This window comes from Hippocampus guttulatus, chromosome 1, assembly GCF_054856545.1.
Source record: "Hippocampus guttulatus isolate MCC_2025c chromosome 1, RoL_Hgut_1.0, whole genome shotgun sequence".
Classification (NCBI taxonomy): Eukaryota; Metazoa; Chordata; class Actinopteri; order Syngnathiformes; family Syngnathidae; genus Hippocampus; species Hippocampus guttulatus.
Window position 1 is genome coordinate 32,847,543 of NC_141261.1, and position 21,341 is coordinate 32,868,883.

Sequence of the window (21,341 nt, forward strand, 5' to 3'; positions counted from 1 at the left end):
TTTGGAATAATTCTGTCTGTGAGGCGGACCAGCGAACCAGTCGACCACCGTGCCGCCACTCTATATCATATCATTCTGTATTTTTTTTAAATAATAAATCTGTTAATTTAATAGATTTCAATTAAATAAACCACCCATTAAAAACAGTCTGGATAATATTTTATTCATTTTGTACATTTTTGAAAGCCCCATCCCAGCAAAGCTTGCTCTCAGGAGTGAAAACAATCAAGGTAGCTACAACGACAAGGACATATTTAAATTAAATGCTGCAATGCTGAGTTTACAGAAGAGTGTATGGACACGTGTTGGTGTTTAACAAATGGAGGGCTCATCGACAGAGGCGGCGCCTTCTGTGCTGGCTTTCACACACTTGGCCATTGTCTGTGAGGCTCTGCTGATGGAGTCTAAACAAGAAGAAGTGGAGCAGAAGAAAAGAAAAAAAAAAGGATTGACTTAGACAGCTGGACTCGACTTTGGCCTTTCCACCTGTGAGTATTGCGCTTACCTGTCATGTAGAAGTCCTTTATTGAAAGCTGAGGTGGTATCAGAGGAGCCGCGATTAGGTCCTGCTTCACTCCCTGATGGAGAAAGAAATGAAAGAGTCAAAATGTATGCGTGTACTTTTTGGAACTCCAACATGACTAAATGTCCTTAATAAATTACAAAATAGTTCATAGAGCTTTGCATTTATTTGGGGTTGTTTGTCCATCACTTTGTTACAATCTGGTTAATCGAGAATGGGGAACAGAGAGGAGGTGCCAGTATGATAGTGAGAGTCATACAGTTCCAATGGTGTTACACTAACTCATATGGTCCAAAGAAAAATGTCCGGAATACCAAAACAGATGCAATAAAATGTAACGGTTGCCCGATCACGCATCACTACTCTCCAACTTTTGTATCCTAAGTTGTGCAAACCCGCTGTATCCAAATATTTCACGGCATATTAACTCATGTGAAACGAGCTCAGAAAAACAAAGCTCGCAGAGGCGTAAGACAGGATCAAATACAATTAAAGCGGGCATACCTTCGAAAGTTCGTTTGCTTGCTTGAAATAGTTTGCCTCTTCCACGTCATCATACCGCACCAAGTGTGGAGACACCTCAGCAAGTCTGGATCGGACCTCGTCCAGGGAGTCGTAGGGCAGCGTCACACCTGCCAGCTGCGGGCACACAAGTGCGTCTCTGAGTGGCTGTGAATGTTTGTTTGAATTCCATTTGGCATATGGCGCATCGTCACGCTCACCTCCGCTACACCTCTGATGATCTTCCAGTCTTCTCGGGCCATTCCCGGCGGCGTCACAGCTACCCGTGTGTGTTGGCTCCTCCCCTCCGTGTTGACAAAGGTGGCATTTTTCTCTGTGTATGCAGCACCGGGGAGCACTATATCCGCCATTGTTGCGCCAACATCACCATGATGACCTGCAGGATTTTAAAAGGGACTCAAGTATACTCTGGCATTACTTACTGATGTTTGTATGGTGGGCGTGCATTTACCTTGGTAAATAATGAGGCTGTCTTTTGGAAGGTCAGCTCGGGTGATACACTCGCCATCAGCTCCCAGCAAGAACAAAACTTTGGGTGGGTTCGCCCTAATGGAATCCACACCTGCCTTGTAGCCCAGGTCCAGAGCCGCGACTTGACTGGCCACTCTGCTCAAGCCCAAAGAAGCTCAAATTTGGCATCCAATTCAGTTTTTGCCATAGCTGTGCATCATCAGCCTCTCATACCTGTGCAGGACGTTGAGGACTTTCCACCCTTCCTCCACTCCGCTACTGGTTCTGGCATTGTGAGCAATGGTGGACACTGAGCTCAAAATGGCAGCACCGTCTTCTCTCTGAAGAGCGCTACTGCCCACCACGACGACCGGGTGCTTTGCAGCTGCGAGGACCTGCGGGTGGAAGAAGTAGCCAGTCAGAAATGCATACGGCCCGGGGACATTGCAACCCCAAAGTGAGTGTAACGGTTACCTGGCAGAATGGATGCGTGCCATTGGCCAGGTCTGTCAGCACAGATGTCTCCTCTCCAAGATGGTCATAGGTGTAGCTCAGGTCAGTGTTGTGACCAACCAGGGCAACACGCAGCTCATTATGAAGCCAGCTGGATCAAATAGAGATAAAAAGGCATGGCTGAGACATTTGAACGGTTTTTTTTTCTTCTTCATCAGGGCTTACAGTGAATCTCCTGTTTGTGTTCTTTTCATCTTGAAAGAAAAGCTACAGTAAAAGTAAGCCTACACTACTTTCCAACAAGCCGTATAGCATAATGTTTTTGTTTTTTGTTTGTTTGTTTACATTGGAATCAGCATATTTTAGAGGGGATTGGCAACCCAGTGTTGACCTATTCGACCCGGAAAAAGTGAGGGATATTGGGCTTTAGGGTGAAATTTTGGGATAGTCCGAAATTCAACATAAGCTTACAGGGGAACGTAATTTGACCTTCGTTGTTTTCTGCCAAGGAGCTGAATGGTAACATTCACGTGTATTTGATTCATGAATCAATCAACTCTTATCATGCTATACACATTTTGACCTGAGACCCAAATGTCGAACAGATGATCAACAGTCCCTAGCCATTGCGAGGATAAAAACAAGAGATTCAGGTCTCCGCATTAACGGTGGCCTGATGGTCCCTGGCCAGTGCACCACTGTGTTGGGCCATTAGCCACCTTCAAATGCTGGTCCGACGGAGCCAGTTCAAATCCAAGTCACAGCTGACTTGATGACCCCAAAGTACAATTTTCTGCTTTAGACCGAATGTCTGAACACCAAAAAAACTGGGCAGAAACAGGATGTTGTGATGACGGAAGAAAAAAAATGTGACCGGCACACGCTTGACGAGACAGCGTGAATTGAGGTTAGCCTCATGGCGGCTGCTTCGGACAATTTGATCATAGTTAGATGCAAGACATTCATAGCAGCAAGAGAACAACAAGGGCAGCGCAAAGTAACATTTTGCCGCCAGATCATGACATCCAATAACACACAGACAATAACGACGTGTTAAAGAGAACTTTTTTCATCATCAAAGTTTTAGGAAAGCGCGCACAAACACCAAGACACTGGCACTGTATATGTCGTAACACTGGTTTGAATATGACACCCAACCAGGCTTGATGTGTAGCAAATGATGAGTGATATTTTTAATTGACTGTTTCTGTCTATGCTAGTCCTTCAAAATACAAAACATGGAAACGGTCAGTGGCAAGCACCGGCTTCAGAATAGGAATTTGATTTTTAGTCGGTGTACTGCATTATAATTATTTATTGGTAGGGCTGTCACAGTTATTTTTAGATGATATTATTTACCCAGAAAGTTTCACAATAAACGATTTCTTCTTCTTGTTTTTTTTTTAAATTTCACTGATATAATGATGATGTTACAGAAAAAATAAAACTAGGTTCCTTTTAAGTGCATGCAATTATGTTTCATTTCTCAACTATATGGAACATTTGCATTGAAATAAATACAAATAAAATATTTGCGGGATTTTAACAGCAATGACATTCAAAACTATGAAAATAACACATACAATAAACAAAGGGGCTGAGTAAAATGATCTGTCTTCTCTTTCCTTCCTCACTAAACAATTTACCTGAGTTCTACTATTTTTAAAATTCTGTCAGGAACAATCGAGCAGGACTGCATCCGGAGTGTTTTATGTATGCATTTTTAACATGAATGCTTCAAAGAATAAATCACCCCCTAAAATTATTTACTCTGCAGTGATCATTCAACAATACACACAGCACACACACGTTTTCGTGCGAAGGGTCATTTTCAAGTACCAACATAATAAATAAATAAATAAATAAAATATCACTCATCATAGTTACACTTCAACAAGCTGTGACAATATTCCAACAGGTATGAATGTGATGACAAAACGATACAGTCCCATAGCGTTTGCTATTCATCCATCTATCCATTTTCGGAACCACATTTTTTTTTACCAGGATGGCAAGCAGGTAATAAAGTTGTTCTGAGTTGTAATCTGCACATTGGACATGATAATCTGACGATGAAACTTCACTTTGTGCCACGTGTAGTTGCACTGAAGCGTGAGTAATCTGAGCGTGTGGCTAGGTTTCTGTGATCAATAAAACGTAACAGAACCGAACTTCGCCTGCAGTGAAGTCAGTCTCCACTCGAAAAAATGAGGTCAAACCAGCCGCTCCTAATTTCTTTCATATTAGGAATTACGGTAATAAATTGCCGACGAGCAGCAAAAGAAACCTTCAAGATAAAAGAATCCCAATAGCCCTACATCAGGGATGACCAAACCTTTTTGATGGCAAATAATTTTTTAAGATTACATACACACATAGACAATCATACACACACTTTCTAGCTGTCCATCATGTCTGATGATGACACTTGCTCCAAGGGAGGGCAGGATGGGTAGGGTGGGAGGGCAGGATGGGTAGGGGGGGGGGGGGGGGGTCAGCGACTCTGTCGCTGGTGCCACTTCTCGTGGGCATGGAGACCGATTCTTGAGCCGCAGACTCGACCACAGATGGAGCAAGGGAAACCGGGTACCAGGGGGGTACCAGCTGCCCGCTGGTGTCGTTGAATGCGTTTCTCGGTTCGTCTGGCTTGGTTAATTTTGTGTATTTCAGAGATTGCAGTGGCACAAGTGATCTGCCAGGTTGGTCTGTTGAGTGCAAGTGTTTCAAGTTGCGTGGGGTTGACGTTGGCTCACTTTAGGAGGTCCCTGCTGTAGTCCTTGAGGCGCCGCTTTTGCCCCCCAGAAGAACGCTTTGCACCTCTCAGTTGGCCATAGAGGACCTGGCGGGGCAGGCGGTTGTCTGGCATGCGAATGGTGTGTCCAATCCACCGAAGATGTTTCTTCGCCATGGCCGCTTCCATGCAGATGGAATTGGTGCTTTTGAGGATGTCTGTATGGGGAATTCGATCTTCCCAGGACAGGCCAAGGATCTTTTGCAGGCAGCGGATGTGGAAGGCTTCCAAGGTAGTAATGTGCCGGCGATATGGAGTCCATGACTCTGACCCGTAGAGAAGAGTGGAGAGAGACACTGCGTTGTACACAGCCATCTTGGTACAGGTCTTCAGGTTTCGGTTTTCAAAGACCCTGCTGCGTAGGCGACCAAAGGATGATGATGCTTTATTAATACGGGTGTGGACTTCAGTGTCAAGGGAACAGTTTGAAGATAAAGCCGAGCCAATGTAGGTGAAATGGTCCACTACGTTTAGTGGAGTGCCATTAATGTGAAAGCTGGGGGATGTGGAAGTTGGGGTAGCGAGTTGGAACATGACCTCAGTTTTTTTAATGTTGATCTGAAGACCAAAGGATTGGTACAGATTGGAAATGGTGTCCAGGGCGTGCTGCATAGAGTTTGAACTGTGAGCTAGTATAGTGCAGTCATCAGCATACTGAAGCTCACAGATCTGACAGATTTTTGTCTTTGTGTGAGCCTGGAGCCGTCTGATGTTGAAGAGGCTTCCGTCTAGGCGGTATTCCATATGGACACCGTCTTCATGTCCCATGCCACGGTGGAAGAAGCACGTGGTGGCAGAGAGGAGGATGTTAAAAAGCACTGGAGCCAAGACACAGCCCTGCTTCACCCCGACTTTCACCTTGAAGAGCTCTGACTGGAGTCCTCCGATGAGCACTCTGGCTTGCATCCCATCATGCAGCTGCTGGAGGATGCAGAGAAACTTGGGTGGCACCCCAAGTTTGGAGAGGTGTTTCCAGAGCAACTCACGGTTGATGGTGTCAAAGGCTTTGCTGAGATCGATGAAGGCTATGTACAGGTCCTTGTGATGTTCTCTGCTTTTCTCCATTAGCTGTCTTAAAACAAAGATCATGTCAATGGTGGATCTAGTCTTCCGGTAGCCACACTGGGTTTCTGGAAGCACACCTTCTGAGATGTGCTCGACCAGCCTGCTGAGCATGATTTTGGCCAAGATCTTTCCTGCGGTGGAGAGGAGAGAGATTCCTCGGCTATTCCCACAGGCTGCTCTGTCCCCTTTCTGCTTATAGATCACAACGATGTTAGCATCCTTCCAATCCTGCGGGACGGTCCCATGTTCCCAGATGTTTTGAATCAGGAGGTGCAGTCGGCGCGTGAGGAGATAACCTCCGTGTTTGATAACCTCTGCAGGGATGCCATCGGGTCCAGCGCTTTTGTTGTTCTTTAGGCCCGCAATGGCTTGCTGGGTTTCAGAATAGGATGGTGGGGCGTCGAGGCTCATGATTGTTGGCAGGTCTGGAAGATTGTCCAGAATGTGTGAGTTGACAGGGTTGGTATGGTTGAGAAGATGTTCAAAGTGGTTTGCCCAACGGGCAAGGATCTCATGGTGGTCCTTGAGGAGTGCAGAGCCATCAGCTGATCGGACTGGAGCAATTGCCCGCTTCTTGGGACCATACAGTGCTTTGATGGCATTGTAGAAGCCCTGGGTGTTGTTACAGTCTGCCAGATTTTGGATCTCATTTGCCTTCTGCACCCACCAGGTGTCCTCCATGATACGGAGTGCTCGCTGGGTCACTGTTCTAACTGCAGAAAAGGTGGCTTTACGGGTGAGAGATGTAGGGCAGGACAGGAGAGCTTTATGGGCCTCATGCTTTGCTTTCAGAAGTGTATGTATCTCGGTTGAGTTGCAGTCAAACCAATCCTGGTGGCGTCTCCTTGACTGGCCAAGCACCTCCGAAGCTGTGCTCTGGATAGCCTGGTGCAGAGCTGGCCAGTCACCTGATTCCTCCGTGATCTTGTCAAGGTTTTCAGCAAGGAGTCGCCGGAGGTTGGCTCTGGTGGTGGGGTTGTTCAATGCTGCACAGTTGAGCCTTTTGTTGGGAGCTGTCCTTGGATGACGGGGTTGAATGCTCATGAGGAGTTTGGATCTGACCATGAGATGGTCAGTCCAACAGTCAGCTCCGCGCATGACACGGGTGATGAGGACATCCCGTATGTCCTTTTGACGGACAATCACATAGTCCAGGAGATGCCAGTGTTTGGAGCGGGGGTGCTGCCAGGTGGTCTTAAACCTGTTCTTCATTTGGAAAATGGTGTTAGTGATGACCAACTGATGTTCTGCACAGAGAGAGAGGAGCCGAAGGCCGTTGTTGTTCATTTTTCCCACTCCATGCTGGCCAATAACTTTACTCCATACCAGGTGTTCCGTGCCCACCCTAGCATTGAAATCTCCCATGACTATGAGCTTGTCCGTAGCCGGTGTTTGCTGCAGGATGGTGTCCAGAGTTCTGTAGAAATCCTCCTTTATATTGTGCTCGGCATTCAGAGTTGGTGCGTAGGCACTGATGAGTGTGGCGAAGCGTCCCTTTGCCAGGGGAATGCGCCATGTCATCAGCCTTTCATTGATGCCGGTGGGGGATTCTGGGATGCGCTTCAGCAGTTGGGACTTCACAGCAAAGCCAACTCCATGGTTTCGACGAGTGCCTTCAGGGACCCCTTTCCAGAAGAAGGTATACCCTGCACCAACTTCTGTCAGGGAGTCCTCTCCATGTATCCTGGTCTCGCTGAGAACTGCGATATCGATGTTATACCTCGCGAGCTCTGTGGCCACAAGTGCTGTCCTCCGGTGGGGCCTGTCAGGAGTTTCAGCCAGGTCCAGCAGTGTGCGGACGCTCCACGAAGCTATGCATAGATTTTTTCTATTTCGTTTATTATCCTTTCGACCGCAAGGGGGATGCTCCGACGATTGCGGTTTACCGTCCGGAGTGTGGAGAGCAGACAATTTTTAGACCATTTTTTCTAGGTCCCTCCCCATCACAGGGGTGAGCAGTGTGGAGCTGCTCAGTCACAATGGAAGCTGCCGAAGAGATGCGCTGCTCCATCCCGCAGTGTCAACGACCATCACTCCATTGCCGCCTGTATGCATGGTTTGGCTAGGCACTCCCAGCCACATCCTTGGCCTGTGCCCACCGCCATTCCACATCACCACAGGACTTTGGGGGATTAGGGGGATGCAGGGTGGGGGATTGGGTGTGGGGTTGGGGCAAGAAGCTTGCGCAGAGGTTCGGATTAAGGTGAGGGTGTGGGTGCACAGTCCTCACTCCCACCATCTTCACTCCTGCCAGGTGGTTTCCGGTGGCATGAGGGTACCTATGACGACCTTCTCCTGGCAAGAGTTCGACCTGTTCGGCTTGGGTGACCCTGCCAGGAGTGCGGGACTCCTGCCGACATAGCTCTAGGGGTCATGGAGACGCGCAAAGTGCCTCACCACGATAAGGTGGTGATCCCATCGAGGCACATACACACACACACACACACACACGCACACACACACCTAAAACAAGATATAAAAACCAACAACACCTATTGTCAATTTTGCCACTCGGCTTCTTATACGAGCAGAACAGTGCGACATACAAAAAGTACTGAAACAGGTAACAACTGCACATGGCCATTCAAAAGTTTAAAGAAGGTCAAATAAAGGTCACCTCTCTAGATTACAGTGCATTTGAGGTTCCCCCTGAGTTCTAGGGATTAGCACTTTCAGCTGGTTAAATGAAATGAAATTTATAATACCAATGCTCAATTTACTAATCTTCAAAAATATAGAATTCTATATAATTAAACTACACAGGTTTAACTCAAAAGGTTTCTTTCGAAGCGAAACGTACATGCAGGTAATCTGGTTTTACCTCTTGCGGATTCTGGCATTAAACAACGGGGCTTCATAACGTGGATTAGTCCCAACCAGCAGAAGCAGGTCACAGTCCTCAATGCCGGCGATGCGGGAGTTCAACAGGTAGTTGGACCGCAAATCAGTGCTGAAAAGGCAGGGGGAACAAAGGGAAATAGATGGCGACACATGGGAGCTCCGTGCCTTTTTTTTTTGTTTCAATTTTGTACATACCCAGCTCCAGCCATAGGGAAGACCTCCTCAGTGCAGAGGCTTTCTGAGTTCAACCTGTTGAGGAGATCTTTAAGGGAGACGAGAGCTTCAGCATCTGCCATGCCTCCGGCGATGGCTGCCACTTCACTGCCCTGTACACTTTGCAGCTGAACACACAGGGTGGATCTCATGTCTGTTAATTGCAACTTTCCAAGCTCCTCTGCGCTTTAACCGCAAGCGAAAACTTGTTCTCAAGGTATAATACTGAAAAGCATCGAGGAGCAAGATGGGTGTAAATGAATTATGCCAGTCATGAAGTGTGACGGAATCCACGTGTGATGGACTAAGCATGCTAAGAAAGCAAAAACACTTACCGCTCCAGCAACGCGAATCAGCGCATCCTCCCAGCTGGCTGGAGTCAGTTGACCCAACTCATCCTTGACCAGTGGCTGAGTCAACCGCTGCCTCTTCAGACCATCATAGGCAAACCTAAAACAACACATTATGAGCTTTTTCGTTCTCTTTTTTCGGAACTAGGTGTGCGGTGAGCCGACGTGAATCCTGATCCAGCAGCCATTTTACCTGGTCTTGTCAGAGATCCATTCTTCATTAATGTCTTCATGCAGCCTGGGCAGCACCCTCATCACCTCTCCTCCTCTCGTGCTCACGACAATGTTACTGCCCACGGCATCCAACACGTCAATCGACTCCGTTTTCCTGCAGTGTCGTCAACAAGACAAATGACCGCCTGCTTTTGTGTCGGTTCAGCTGTAACTGGACCTACCTCGTCTCCCATGGCCTTGCGGTGAAGGCGTACGGCTTGGAGGTGAGAGCGCCGACAGGACAAATATCAATAACGTTTCCCGACAGTTCTGACATGAACATCTTCTCCACATAAGTGCCGATTTCCAAGTTGTTCCCTCTTCCTGTAGTTCCCAAGTCTTCAACTCCAGCAATTTCACTGGCAAAACTGCAAGAAATCAAGATTGAATGAATACATTTGTTTTTCCAGTTGATATATCTCATCCCCAGGGTTCTAAATTAACTTTTTTGATCACCAGGCAATCCATTTACTTATGTTTTGATTTATCATTGTTGATTTGATCTACCTGCCTAACACTATACAGTCAAACCTCGTTTCAACATACCTCGAGGGACATAACGAATCTGGACAACGGTAGTTCGCCTTAACCATTTCCAATACAAACAGCCACCAACTACAATGTATAATACAGTATGATTTTATAGATGTAAAAACATGAACATGTAATACAGTATTAACATGTCAATTACAAATACGTGGATAAAGTTTCAAGAAAAAATGATTTTATGAGACACAAAACGAACAACTGTAGCGTTCCTACTTCATCTATGAAAACATCCAGTCAGCAAATGAAAATTGCTTTCTCCAGTTCAGGATGTGCCGCACCCCGAAGCCGTTCACGATCATCTTTCAATCTGTTGGCCTCGAACTCTGCCATGATTCTGTTGCCATTACAGATGATCATCAAAATCATCGACTTTGCCAATCGGTAGTCTTGGCTAAGCTTCGTCTGCGATACAGTACTTCCTTTCGAAAGCGAGAGACAATTTAAGCCTTCACAGACAGCAAGATTTGCTTCCGTTTACCGGACTTGTTTTCAGACCACATGCGCCGTGCCTCCAGAAGTACAACGGTTGTACGAGTCGATCAGCAGCGTTGCTAGGCAACGGAGAGGAATCCCACGCTGTACATTTTGTTCAGAAGCAAAGTCGCGGCAACAGTTAGCTTCCTACGGTTTGTTGTCACAAAGGCCTTTGCCCAATTTTGTGGGAAAAATTTGACATTATAAAGGTGTTTGTTGGAAGCAAAATCGACAAATGGAAAATGAATTTCGTGAAATTGTGACTTTGAAACGTGAATGCTATAAGGGTGATAACGCTGTAAACAAGTATGTTGAAGAGGTTCGACTGCACCTCTGGTCATTTTTTGCACTGGTAGCAGTCTAGGCTGTAGCGTGCACCGGCATTGGTGCAGCAAGTGTTGGGAAGCTCAGTTGACAAATTTGGAAATGAACGAGTTCGGTTCACAGTTCAGAAATCAACATTTTAAACTAAGTTCCAAAATTGTCATACTTCCAAGTTCGTTCTTTTGTTGGTGTGAGCCATTACCCTCAAAATACTAGAATTCCCCCAGTGTTGCCACCCATTCAGTCCATACTAGTTGACAACTTTCACCCTACAATCTCATGAGGGAAAACTAGTTGCTTGATTGCTCTTTTTTAAATGAGGAATACATTTAAAAATAACAGCACTGTAGTCTTTAATGTGCATGTAAAAATACAATCTACATTTGGAACTAGGCTGAGGTAAGAAAAGAGTTGTCACGCATACTAACTTAAGGCCCTCTTGTCTTCAAGCGACTGTAAAACAATGACCCACCTGCAACTTCCAGCTGCTTGATGTCAGAAAACTATGACCAATCGCCACCAAAACTCATGTGCATGTCTCTAGCTATTTGCATATCAATCTCTGAAAATATGAAATCAACTGCCCCAATAGCCCAGTGGCTTGGGTTGCCATATAAGGTTCAATCTTATCCCCCTCCATATGAAGGGTCATTTACCATGCGTTTAACTGGGTTTTCTCCCGGATCTCTAACCTGGCACCCATAAACAAAAATGAACTGTGGTTCAAAAACCATTCACCGACGCCAGAATGAGAGCATTCACAAAAACGTTCATCTGGCACAAATACACATTCCCTGGACAGTTGCCCAAAATATCAGGTACAACGCTGTGCAGCCAAGAGGGGTGTGAAACTTCATTATGGCACAGTATTTATTGAAAATATAGGAAGTCACTTTTAGAGGTCGAAATGACCAAGAATAAAATATAGCGTACTGTAGAGGATAACTAGAGACACAATTGCCTTGTGCATCACTGGTCAAACTCAACTCAACTCAACTGTATTTATAGAGCACTTTCCAACAGCCATCGCTGCATACAAAGTGCTGTACATGGAGCAATTTAACATATACAATAAACAGTAAAACAAATCGGTAATAAAGACGGTAGAACGCACCGAACAGTAGAACCAAGAACAAATCTAAGTCATGCTGAGTCGAATGCCAAAGAATACAAGTGAGTTTTGAGGAGGGTTTTGAAGATGGGCAGCGAGGAGGCTTGCCGAATGTTAGTAAGTTTTTGTAAACAACCGCGAAAATGCCTTTTAACACACAATTAGCAGAATGGCAAGTGTTAATTTAGAACCCTGATCATCACATAATTTAAAACGTCCTCTTACCGGACACAACGTGTACACTGGATGCAGCGAGTCATGATTGTTTTGATAAGCGGTCCAATGTTCTTGTCTTCCACTGCTCGCTTCTTTTCTGTGAAACGACTGCGGTCGGAACCAAACTGCATGGACTGATCCTGGAAGCACCACAACCAATAATGCTGAGTAGTAAAAAAAAAAAAAAAAATCTCCTTTTGCTTCCAATACAATAGTTACCTGCAAGTCGCATTCTCCTCCCTGATCACAAATTGGGCAGTCCAGTGGGTGGTTGGCCAACAGGAATTCCATCACTCCCTCTCTGGTAACACAAAAGTTCGTTAGATCTGTTTAAATTGTTGCCTACACTGTGAAGACTGTTCAGCAGCTATAGTTGGACTGATTTTTGCACCTGGCTTTTCGAGTCTTCTCTGAGTTCGTGAGGATATTCCAGCCCTTCATGACGGGCATGGCACAGGCTGCCACCGGCTAGAGGCAGAAGCAAAGTTGCAACAGCCATTCTGTTGTCAGGAGTAAGATATGTGTAGATTTCTGACAGATCAAGTTGACTATCTTACCTTTGGAGCTTTCTCAATCTCTACGAGACACATGCGACAATTTCCAGCCACCGAGAGGCGCTCGTGGTAGCAGAACCTTGGAATCTGGACTCCTACCTTTTCACATGCCTGATGGGGAACACAAGACGTTAAGAATCTGAAAACACATACTGTACTTGCCCAAACCTACCAAGTTAGACTCTGTCCTCTTAGAGTGCATTAGATGAAATAAAATATTCAGAATACTCATGCATTACTACATTGTTAATCCTGTGAATAAGCAATTAAATTAATTAATTATTTACCTGTAGAACAGTAGTACCAGGTTCCACCTCCACTGGTTTCCCATCAACAAACACCTCCACCATGTTGCTGGCAGCACGCACTTAAGCAAATGCACATCGTTTAATCGATATAATTTACATTAAAATGTTAATACACAAACCTACACGCACAAAAACAACTGAAGATAACTTACCAGTGTAGGATGGAGCCATGCTGCCCTTGGTGGCTCCAGCCAGAGCTCGCCCAACATTTGGCAGACGCAACATGATTCTTCATGAAATGGGGAACAGCGTATATATATTGGGGGGAAATTATGTTTGTTAAACATTAAAAACAATCTCACAGCGCATTACAAAAAAATATTCAATTTTTACTCTCAAATGTACATATTCAGTAAGAAATCTTGGTCTGCTTCACTCAATACAACGCTGATAAACTAGCAGGAAGTCGTTACTTTTTCTTTTGTACGCGTGACAACAGATGGTCACACGTTTGGCATACAGTATCGTCTGCCAATAAGTGCGTTTAATAGTTCTTATCATTCGATGTCGCTGGCATGAACCGATGAACATGGATAAGTCTGTGGTGAATAAATAATAATTTTAGGTCATACTACGTGACATTGGGATCTGATGATGACCTCTGATGATCTCACCAAAAACTAGTATGTTGACTCGTTCAGTACATCTCCCACAGTCAACAACAACAACAACAAAAATTGCGTTTTGGACGTGACGTACAACAATCTTTCAGAAATAAATCTAAGGTCATAACATCTGTGTTTTTGGTGCATTATAGCATTCAAAGAAAAAAAACCCTCACCACTTTATAAGAGAGAGAAAGCTAGTAAGTGGCAACCAAATGACACCTTGCTGGAAGGAGAACGGCATTAGCTAAGCGCACTATTCAAGGACGTAGTGTTATAACTGCGTTTCTGGGGACTGCGCTAGATAACACGTCATTCTTTACCCATTTTAAAACCAGGATCATAATATTTACAAATTTATCGGATTTGTCCAAATCTTACCTGTCGCTATTTGGCCTTCTGGACCAGAACAGCGGTGAAGATATTCTTGATATCCACAAACAACGACGTAGTTAGCGGAAGTGGCTAAGTCCTTGGACTTCCGTTCCAGATCGGAGTTCGAATCTCACATTAAAATTCATTTTGCCATCTAGCGGACGAACCGAGAAAAAAACTAGAGAACATTTACCCTTTTGGCGCCAAGGTTTTCGCGATAAAATATTTTTATATCGCTATTTCAAAATGTTGTAGCTTGAAAATGGTTAGGGGAAAAGTCATACTCTAAACGGTGCCTGGTGCAATTTTGCAAGTTTTGTCCGTAAAAGGTTCATATATTACAAATTGATCTAATATTATAAGGACAGATCATTTCAATATTTAAAGTTAACTTGTGTACTGTATATTGATCCTTAAATTTGTCGTTCTTGATTTAGTAAGCACAAGCGAGTGGCGACCAACTACATTACCCACGGTGCGTTTCGTTATTACCGGAAGTTTCTACGTGTTCGGTTTCGCTTGAAGCATCTTAAACAGCTACATGAAGAGGCGAGAAAAAGTTGCCGTCCTTTAATTAAGAAAGGTCACAAACAAAAAGGTAGATCCATGCAGATGAAAGTGAATATCATTGTAACCGCGTTCAAACCGCCTCTGTCGGCATCACTGGAACCTTTTTTTATAGTTGTTATTGTTATTGTTAGCAGGAAGCTAAACGCGTCTGTTAGCAACAACATATTAGCATGATTTTAAAATCTGGAAACTCGTATGTGGCGAAATAGATATTGCATTCATTCATTCGTAACTCCTCTTTCCGTCAGTATTTATTGAACACGTTTGTTTTGATTATGAGACGCCCTGTTGTGCGAGATTTGTGTTTAGATGCTACAGTAAATGTACAGTAAAGTGTAAACGGACTGGTTTTATGTTTTTTGTTTGTTTTTGATGTTATATGTACATGTTTAAAAGAAGAACGTTATTACTGTTTAATACCGATGAATGTGTTATGTACGATCTTTATGTGTAGCACTGTTTTAGTCAAGTGCTCTATAACTAAAATTTTGTTAAATGTCTGATTAGCCTAAGTACGTCTGATTAGCTTTATGTATTACAATACAATACATCCTGATTTATATGGCGCTTTCATAACAGCTGCAGCTGTAACAAAGCTCTTAACAAAACAGTTAACAAAGTAATATAATAAACACAACACATAACATAAAAACACGGACAGTCGTGCAATCTTAACCACTTTTCCCTCATACGCTTTATTTGTGATTAGCTTAGATGCATCCTTATGCATTCACATACAGTATAAGAATAGTAATATGCAAGCATAATCTACCTGCATTTTGTTTCTTGATGAGTTGCCGTTTAGCACGACTCTGCATTAAAACACACACGCACACGCACGTAGACACAGACACACACAAACAAGTCCTCTCTATACTCCCAAGAACGTATTTCTGCTGTGACAGTTATTTTTAGGTTCATGTTGCCAACGACCAGCCAACACAGCAATGGTTCCCTTGGTTCGAGGGATGCTGCACGTCACACAGCAGGCGCCAAGCGCTACAAGTACCTGCGAAGGCTGCTCCATTTCAGGCAGATGGACTTTGAATTCGCCGTGTGGCAGATGCTTTATTTGTTCACGTCACCGCAGAGAGTCTACCGCAACTTCCACTACAGGAAGCAGACGAAGGACCAGTGGGCCCGGGATGACCCCGCTTTCCTAGTCCTGCTCAGTATCTGGTTATGCGGCAAGTCTTGCATCGTTTGAGTACTTGATGATGTTACTTGGTAACGGTAGAATGATTAATGTTTGGCCTCCTTGCATGTGTACATGTAGTTTCCACAATAGGCTTTGGTCTGGTGCTGGACATGGGAGTTCTTGAGACATTGAAGCTACTGCTGTGGGTGGTCTTTGTTGATTGCATAGGAGTGGGTCTCCTTATATCAACCCTCATGTGGTGAGATATGCCGATGCAATAAATGCTATGTAAAAAAATCCCCAAAAAACTAAATTGTTGAGCTGTGAAAGTAATTGTTTGTCTTTTCAGGGTGATAAGCAACAAATATTTGCTGAAACACCCAAGCCGCGAGTTTGATGTCGAGTGGGGTTATGCTTTTGATGTCCACCTCAATGCTTTCTACCCACTCCTTGTCATTCTGCACTTCCTACAGCTGTTTTTCATCAACCGTAAGTGTATCAATCCAATCAGTCATTCCCAGTGAAAAGTTTTCATCATCACAAAGGGACTAGTTTTTTTTTCATTTTCACACTAAACTGGAACGACTAATACAGCATTTTATTGAACTCAGAGAAAATCGGGCCTTCCCCTGTGAAGTTTGCATGTCCTCCCCGTGCCTGTGTGGGTTTTCTCCGGGTACTCCGGTTTCCTCCCGCATTCCAAAAACATGCATGGCAGGTTCATCGAACATTCTAAATTGTCCCTAGGTGTGATTGTGGTTGTTAGTCTATATGTGCCCTGCGATTGGCTGGCACTTAGTTCAGGACCCACCTACTGCCCAAAATCAGCTGGGATAGGCTCCAGATCGCCCGCAACCCTTGTGAGGATCAGTGGATTAGATAATGATTGGGTGTGTAGTGTTTGTTTTTTTTTTTTAAACGATTGCCCAAAAATAGAAAAATAACTAAATACAGTACAGAAGCAAACATGTTTTGAGTGTGAGCATTTGTAGATTCTGTATTCATTCTATAAACTTTGCGAGCAAAAGTCATTTGGTTGTAAATTAATACGAATAACTCCACACCCTTTTATTTCTACACTCTTTTCCCGATCTAACCAAATACATCATCTGTTTACACTGAACTCGCTACCTTGGACTTCTCTGTCTATCGCTTGGACATCTCCCCTAAGAACAGAGTTTTACATAATTTGAAACATGAATGTCTGAGTAATACATGGTTTAGCCAAATGAAATGTTTTGGGTTTTTTTGTGCCATTTTCAAATCTGCTGTCCAGTTGGTGTTTTCATAGCGAATGTCCTTGAAAGAGCAAGTGTTGCGTTCTTCTTTTTTTTTTTTTTTTTTTCTTGACTGTGTTTGAGAATATTCGAACATGACAAAGTCATCACCAGCGTTTGATGTGCTGTATACGGTACTTGTTGGACAGAGAAAATTCCTTTCGACACAGCAGGGTGGGAGACTTGAGTGTAGCCCTTTTCCCCTTTCACACATCAACACTAGGCCTCTGGTGCTCCCTGAAGCCTTCATCACCCTCATTCCTTTTCATTGGCTTTCACACAAAATATCGACCGAGGCAGGGAAAAAAAAGGAAAAATCTCATTTTGACGAACAGCGTATAAGGGGTTTAAGCTGAATTTGTGGTCTTTGTGTGTTTTAGATGTGATAGTGATTAAATCGGACTGGTTCCTCGGCTACTTTGTGGGGAACACCTTGTGGCTGATAGCCATCGGTTATTATCTCTACATCACCTTCCTGGGGTACAACGGTGAGGCCTCTTTCCATTTGAAATACACACGTTCTTGCAATTCATTTCAGAAAACATGACACCTGGTGAGTATTTTATTTTTTGTGTGTGAAATGCTGTATTGTTGCACTGTCATTGAGGTAATTTGACAAACCAAGTATTGTCAAGTGTTTTAAGAAGTTCCATCTGCATTTACCTTTGGAGAAGATCACATGGATGTTGCGATGTAAACAGGACGTCCTCCAAGGAGTGTGATGACAGTTTTTGGACGATACAATTAGTGCTGTCAAGCGATTACGAAAATTGCGATTATGATTATGATTTGTAATTAATTTATCTAATTAATCTATATTTTAATCTCATCTAAAAAGTGCTGAGAAACCCCCTATTTTCATTTTTAATTCATTACATTATTGAGGCAGATCAAAAGACAAAAAAAGTGGCATTATAAAGTCTTTCATTATTTGTAAACAGACTTGAACAGATGCAGGCCTAGCCATTCACTTGCTGCTGTAGTTGAGACTAGTCCCAAGTCCTACCTGCAACCTTTAGTTTCGACCACCAGGGTGAATATCATTGTTTTGTTAGTTTTTGTAAATATCCAAACAGTTACAAAATAAAAATAGAACATCAGGTCCATAAAAAGTGCTTAAGTTAACATATCAAAAACAGTAAGAACACTTTTCTGAGCAATACAAGTACCCAACACTGAACTTGCTTTGGATCATAAAAAATAAATAAGAGACCCTTAAATCACAGTGGAGCGGCCCGGTAGTCCAGTGGTTAGCACGTCGGCTTCACAGTGCAGAGGTACCGGGTTCAATTCCAGCTCCGGCCTCCCTGTGTGGAGTTTGCATGTTCTCCCCGGGCCTGCGTGGGTTTTCTCTGGGTACTCCGGTTTCCTCCCACATTCCAAAAACATGCATGGCAGACTGATTGAGCACTCTCAATTGTCCCTAGGAATGAGTGTGGGCGTGGATGGTTGTTCGTCTCTGTGTGCCCTGCGGTTGGCTGGCAACCAATTCAGTGTGCCCCCCGCCTTCTGCCTGAAGACGGCTGGGATAGGCTTCAGCAACTCCCGTGACCCTAGTGAGGATAAAGCGGTTCGGAAAATGGATGGGTGGATAAATCACAGTGCTGTAAGTTAGCACTTCAGAAATAACACTGTTCATCATGAGAAAATAAAGTGCTGAAATAAACATCAACCACTTCTGGTAGGCTACTGAGGACACAGCAAACTCCTTTTTACAAATTAGGCACAACACTCTGCTTCTATCAATAGTGCCGTCAGGGCGTTTTTGAAAAGTAAATGTTCCATTCATTGTGCCGAGAACTTTCAGCTCCTCCATTTTCACTTCTTCTCTCCTTACCGCTGCTTACTTAGCCCGCACAACTCCAATGGGAGCCAATCATCTTATGCTAAACAAGTCCAAACAAATATGACAGCCAATCAATGTCCGCTTCAGGCTGTGACTGACAGTTGTTTCCCCACCCTCAACTACTCGAACACAGGAAGCGAACACATGAAAAGGGATATTATAAAAAGGCAACCCAACGACAGAAACAATAAAGTTACAGATTAAAATTGAGATTAACTTGATTAAAAAACATAACCCGCTAAATAGGACTGTATTTAATTATTCGCAATTAACGCGATAAATTGACACCCCGAGATACAACACAATACATCTTTATTTATGTAGCTGTGTTGGACACAATGACATTTCACACCTTTTAGGTGAACCTGAGATGGAATCACGCCCTCTTTGTGGTGATGACATTTTGGTTTTGAATAGATGTACGGGAGCCCTTGCACAACATTAGTTTCAAGTTAATTGTTGCTTTGTTTTTCATAACTTTTTATGAAATATTTCCTCCGATCATTATTGCATTCATTTATATTATAGTTTTGTCGTTTTTGCAATTTAAAAATTCAATAAAAATATATTGTTGAAAATGATGTGTGATTAAAAATAAAAATGAAATCCAGTAATCCCTCGCTACAACATGGTTAATCTTTCACGGCTTTGACTACTTCAGGGATTTTCAGTTCTCACAGATTATTTTTGGAACATAACCTCCACGATAAACGAGGGATTGCTGTACACCATTCCAACGTCCTCGATTGTTAAAAAATGGGGGAGCGGGGGTAATTAAGAGCAATTGACGAAAATCAAAATTTTGAGTTTTGATGGAATGAAGGAAGCATGTTAGCCACTTTGATTTCAAAAAGAGATTAGGATGAAACACCAGATTAAAAGTGAATTAGTGATGGCAGCCTCGTGACAGTCAGTGCAGCAGATTATCCACTCCAGTCCAAATGTGTCCAAGTGGTGAGCACCCTCACCCCCATATAGTCTGCAAATCGATTACATCAAAACAAACTAGTCTGTGTTTGTCTGTCTGTCTGTCAGTGCAATGTGTAACGTGTTCAAACCTGTTCAAACAGCTCTGCCATTCCTGAAGAACACAGTCGTGCTGCTGTACCCCTTCGCCCCATTGGCGCTCATCTACATCCTCTCCATCTCGCTGGGCTGGAACTTTACTCAAGGTCTCTGCTGGTTTTACAAGTACAGAGTCCAGTAGGAGTGGTGCGATGGAAGATGGGCATCGGGTTGGTTTGCACACAGCTTCAAAGTGACAATGTATCACTTCGCAGGACTGGTTCTGACTTTGGAATGACTCCCATTTGTTTTGTGTTTGAGTCAAAACCTCTTTTTGCATGTGGCGACATTGCAGGAAATGAGGAAATGATCATTTAGTTCTTTTTGTATGATTTGTAAATACAATGATGTGAGGTTGTAATATATACACACAAAGAAATGAGAAAACATTTGTTGTGCTTTTGTTTTTCTTGACGTGAGGAAGACAACTTTTTTTTTCTTGAGGCACACATTCCAGATCTCTTTCAATAAAATGTTTTCTTGAATTTTGACTTCCTGCTGAGAATTACTTCGTCCCATTCATCTTTACAATGGATAAACTAAAGTTTAAATCCACTGGTCCATAATAATATGTCAGAGGCGGGGTAGTTGAAGGATAGATGGATGGGCTGTGCTGATTCATGAGGCAGTTGTGTCAGATATTTGAGGTCCCTTCAATAAGTTTGACATGTGGGTGTATCACAGGTGTACCCACCCGTCACCGATCACAAGTGGGACTTAACTATGTTCAATTAAATGATGAGTCACCTTCAGTGCAACACTTCCAATAACGTTATATTATGCAAAGGACGTTGCATGATGATTATAAATTAACGGAGTTACGTGCTTGGTGTATGGGCTGAACTATGTGCCACCAGACACTGGCTCTGAATCATTTGTATTTGAATTTGAATCGCTAAACTTGAATAAATGCACGAAAGAACTGTACAATTTGACTTTGAACTCCTCACGGAAAATGTATCCATCCACTCGGGTCAGTCGGCAGGATCCACCCTAAACTGGGTGCCAGCCAATTCAGAATATTTTTTCACATTCAGTTTTACAAATACAGATTAAAATCTTTTCAAACAGACTCAGATGGCTTGACTTTTCACGCTTTGTTTCACAAGTAAAAATACAGATTTTTTTTTCCAAATTCAGTTCATGTTGACCAAAATCCAGCTCTTTGGGGATGAGCAATCGATTGCAGAGCTCAGATCTCCTCTTTGTCCATTCCGCATCCACAAAAAAATAAAATAGATTTATCTCAACGACTCTGGTTGCAATCTGGGATTGCAGACTGCTGACCGCTAACAACTTCCTGTGAGACAGCTCATACGCCAATGTCGGGTAAAGGTGACCACAACACACCTTGCTGCGGGGTATGTGCCACTATTCAGAGGCGCACTGAAGTGACTACTTGGCACACACGTGTCCAGAAAGGTTGGCCTTGCAGACCAAGTCGGGCGTGGTTCACACTGGTGGCTTTTTTTGCAATAAACTGGCTGCGGGACGAAGCGCTTGGCACA

At 43.6% G+C, this 21,341-nt stretch overlaps 2 protein-coding genes across 2 annotated transcripts; one reads left to right on the forward strand and one right to left on the reverse strand.

The window, feature by feature from the left end:
* Window positions 1-142: 142 nt before the first annotated feature.
* ndufs1 (NADH:ubiquinone oxidoreductase core subunit S1) lies at window positions 143-14,041 on the reverse strand. The gene is made up of 19 exons (XM_086126819.1): window positions 13,944-14,041; window positions 13,110-13,186; window positions 12,937-13,016; window positions 12,653-12,760; window positions 12,487-12,563; window positions 12,315-12,396; window positions 12,105-12,235; window positions 9,604-9,789; window positions 9,402-9,536; window positions 9,194-9,308; window positions 8,841-8,986; window positions 8,626-8,754; window positions 1,970-2,099; window positions 1,730-1,890; window positions 1,497-1,651; window positions 1,246-1,421; window positions 1,028-1,162; window positions 506-578; window positions 143-404 (listed from the first exon to the last, which is right to left on the reverse strand). Exons 2-19 carry the CDS (start codon window positions 13,180-13,182, stop codon window positions 313-315), a joined length of 2,184 nt encoding a protein of 727 aa, XP_085982945.1. The 5' UTR covers window positions 13,183-13,186; window positions 13,944-14,041; the 3' UTR covers window positions 143-312.
* Window positions 14,042-14,408: 367 nt separating this feature from the next.
* Window positions 14,409-20,324, forward strand: unc50 (unc-50 homolog (C. elegans)). The gene is made up of 6 exons (XM_086126831.1): window positions 14,409-14,535; window positions 15,413-15,694; window positions 15,784-15,904; window positions 15,995-16,134; window positions 17,303-17,410; window positions 19,839-20,324. The coding sequence occupies exons 2-6, from the start codon at window positions 15,427-15,429 to the stop codon at window positions 19,973-19,975; spliced, it is 774 nt and encodes a 257-aa protein (XP_085982957.1). The 5' UTR covers window positions 14,409-14,535; window positions 15,413-15,426; the 3' UTR covers window positions 19,976-20,324.
* Window positions 20,325-21,341: the final 1,017 nt, after the last annotated feature.

What these genes read in the sequence shown, in the direction of transcription:
- ndufs1 (XM_086126819.1), bottom strand. Translation starts at nt 13,182, where the DNA reads ATGTTGCGTCTGCCAAATGTTGGGCGAGCTCTGGCTGGAGCCACCAAG. An exon ending in GTCCTCAACGTCCTGCACAG is followed by an intron (nt 1,652 to 1,729) that starts GTATGAGAGGCT and finishes GGGCTTGAGCAG; the next exon opens with AGTGGCCAGTCAAGTCGCGG. An exon ending in CAGCCTCATTATTTACCAAG is followed by an intron (nt 1,422 to 1,496) that starts GTAAATGCACGC and finishes AAAATCCTGCAG; the next exon opens with GTCATCATGGTGATGTTGGC.
- unc50 (XM_086126831.1), top strand. Translation starts at nt 15,427, where the DNA reads ATGTTGCCAACGACCAGCCAACACAGCAATGGTTCCCTTGGTTCGAGG. An exon ending in GCTCAGTATCTGGTTATGCG is followed by an intron (nt 15,695 to 15,783) that starts GCAAGTCTTGCA and finishes GTGTACATGTAG; the next exon opens with TTTCCACAATAGGCTTTGGT. An exon ending in CACCTTCCTGGGGTACAACG is followed by an intron (nt 17,411 to 19,838) that starts GTGAGGCCTCTT and finishes CTGTTCAAACAG; the next exon opens with CTCTGCCATTCCTGAAGAAC.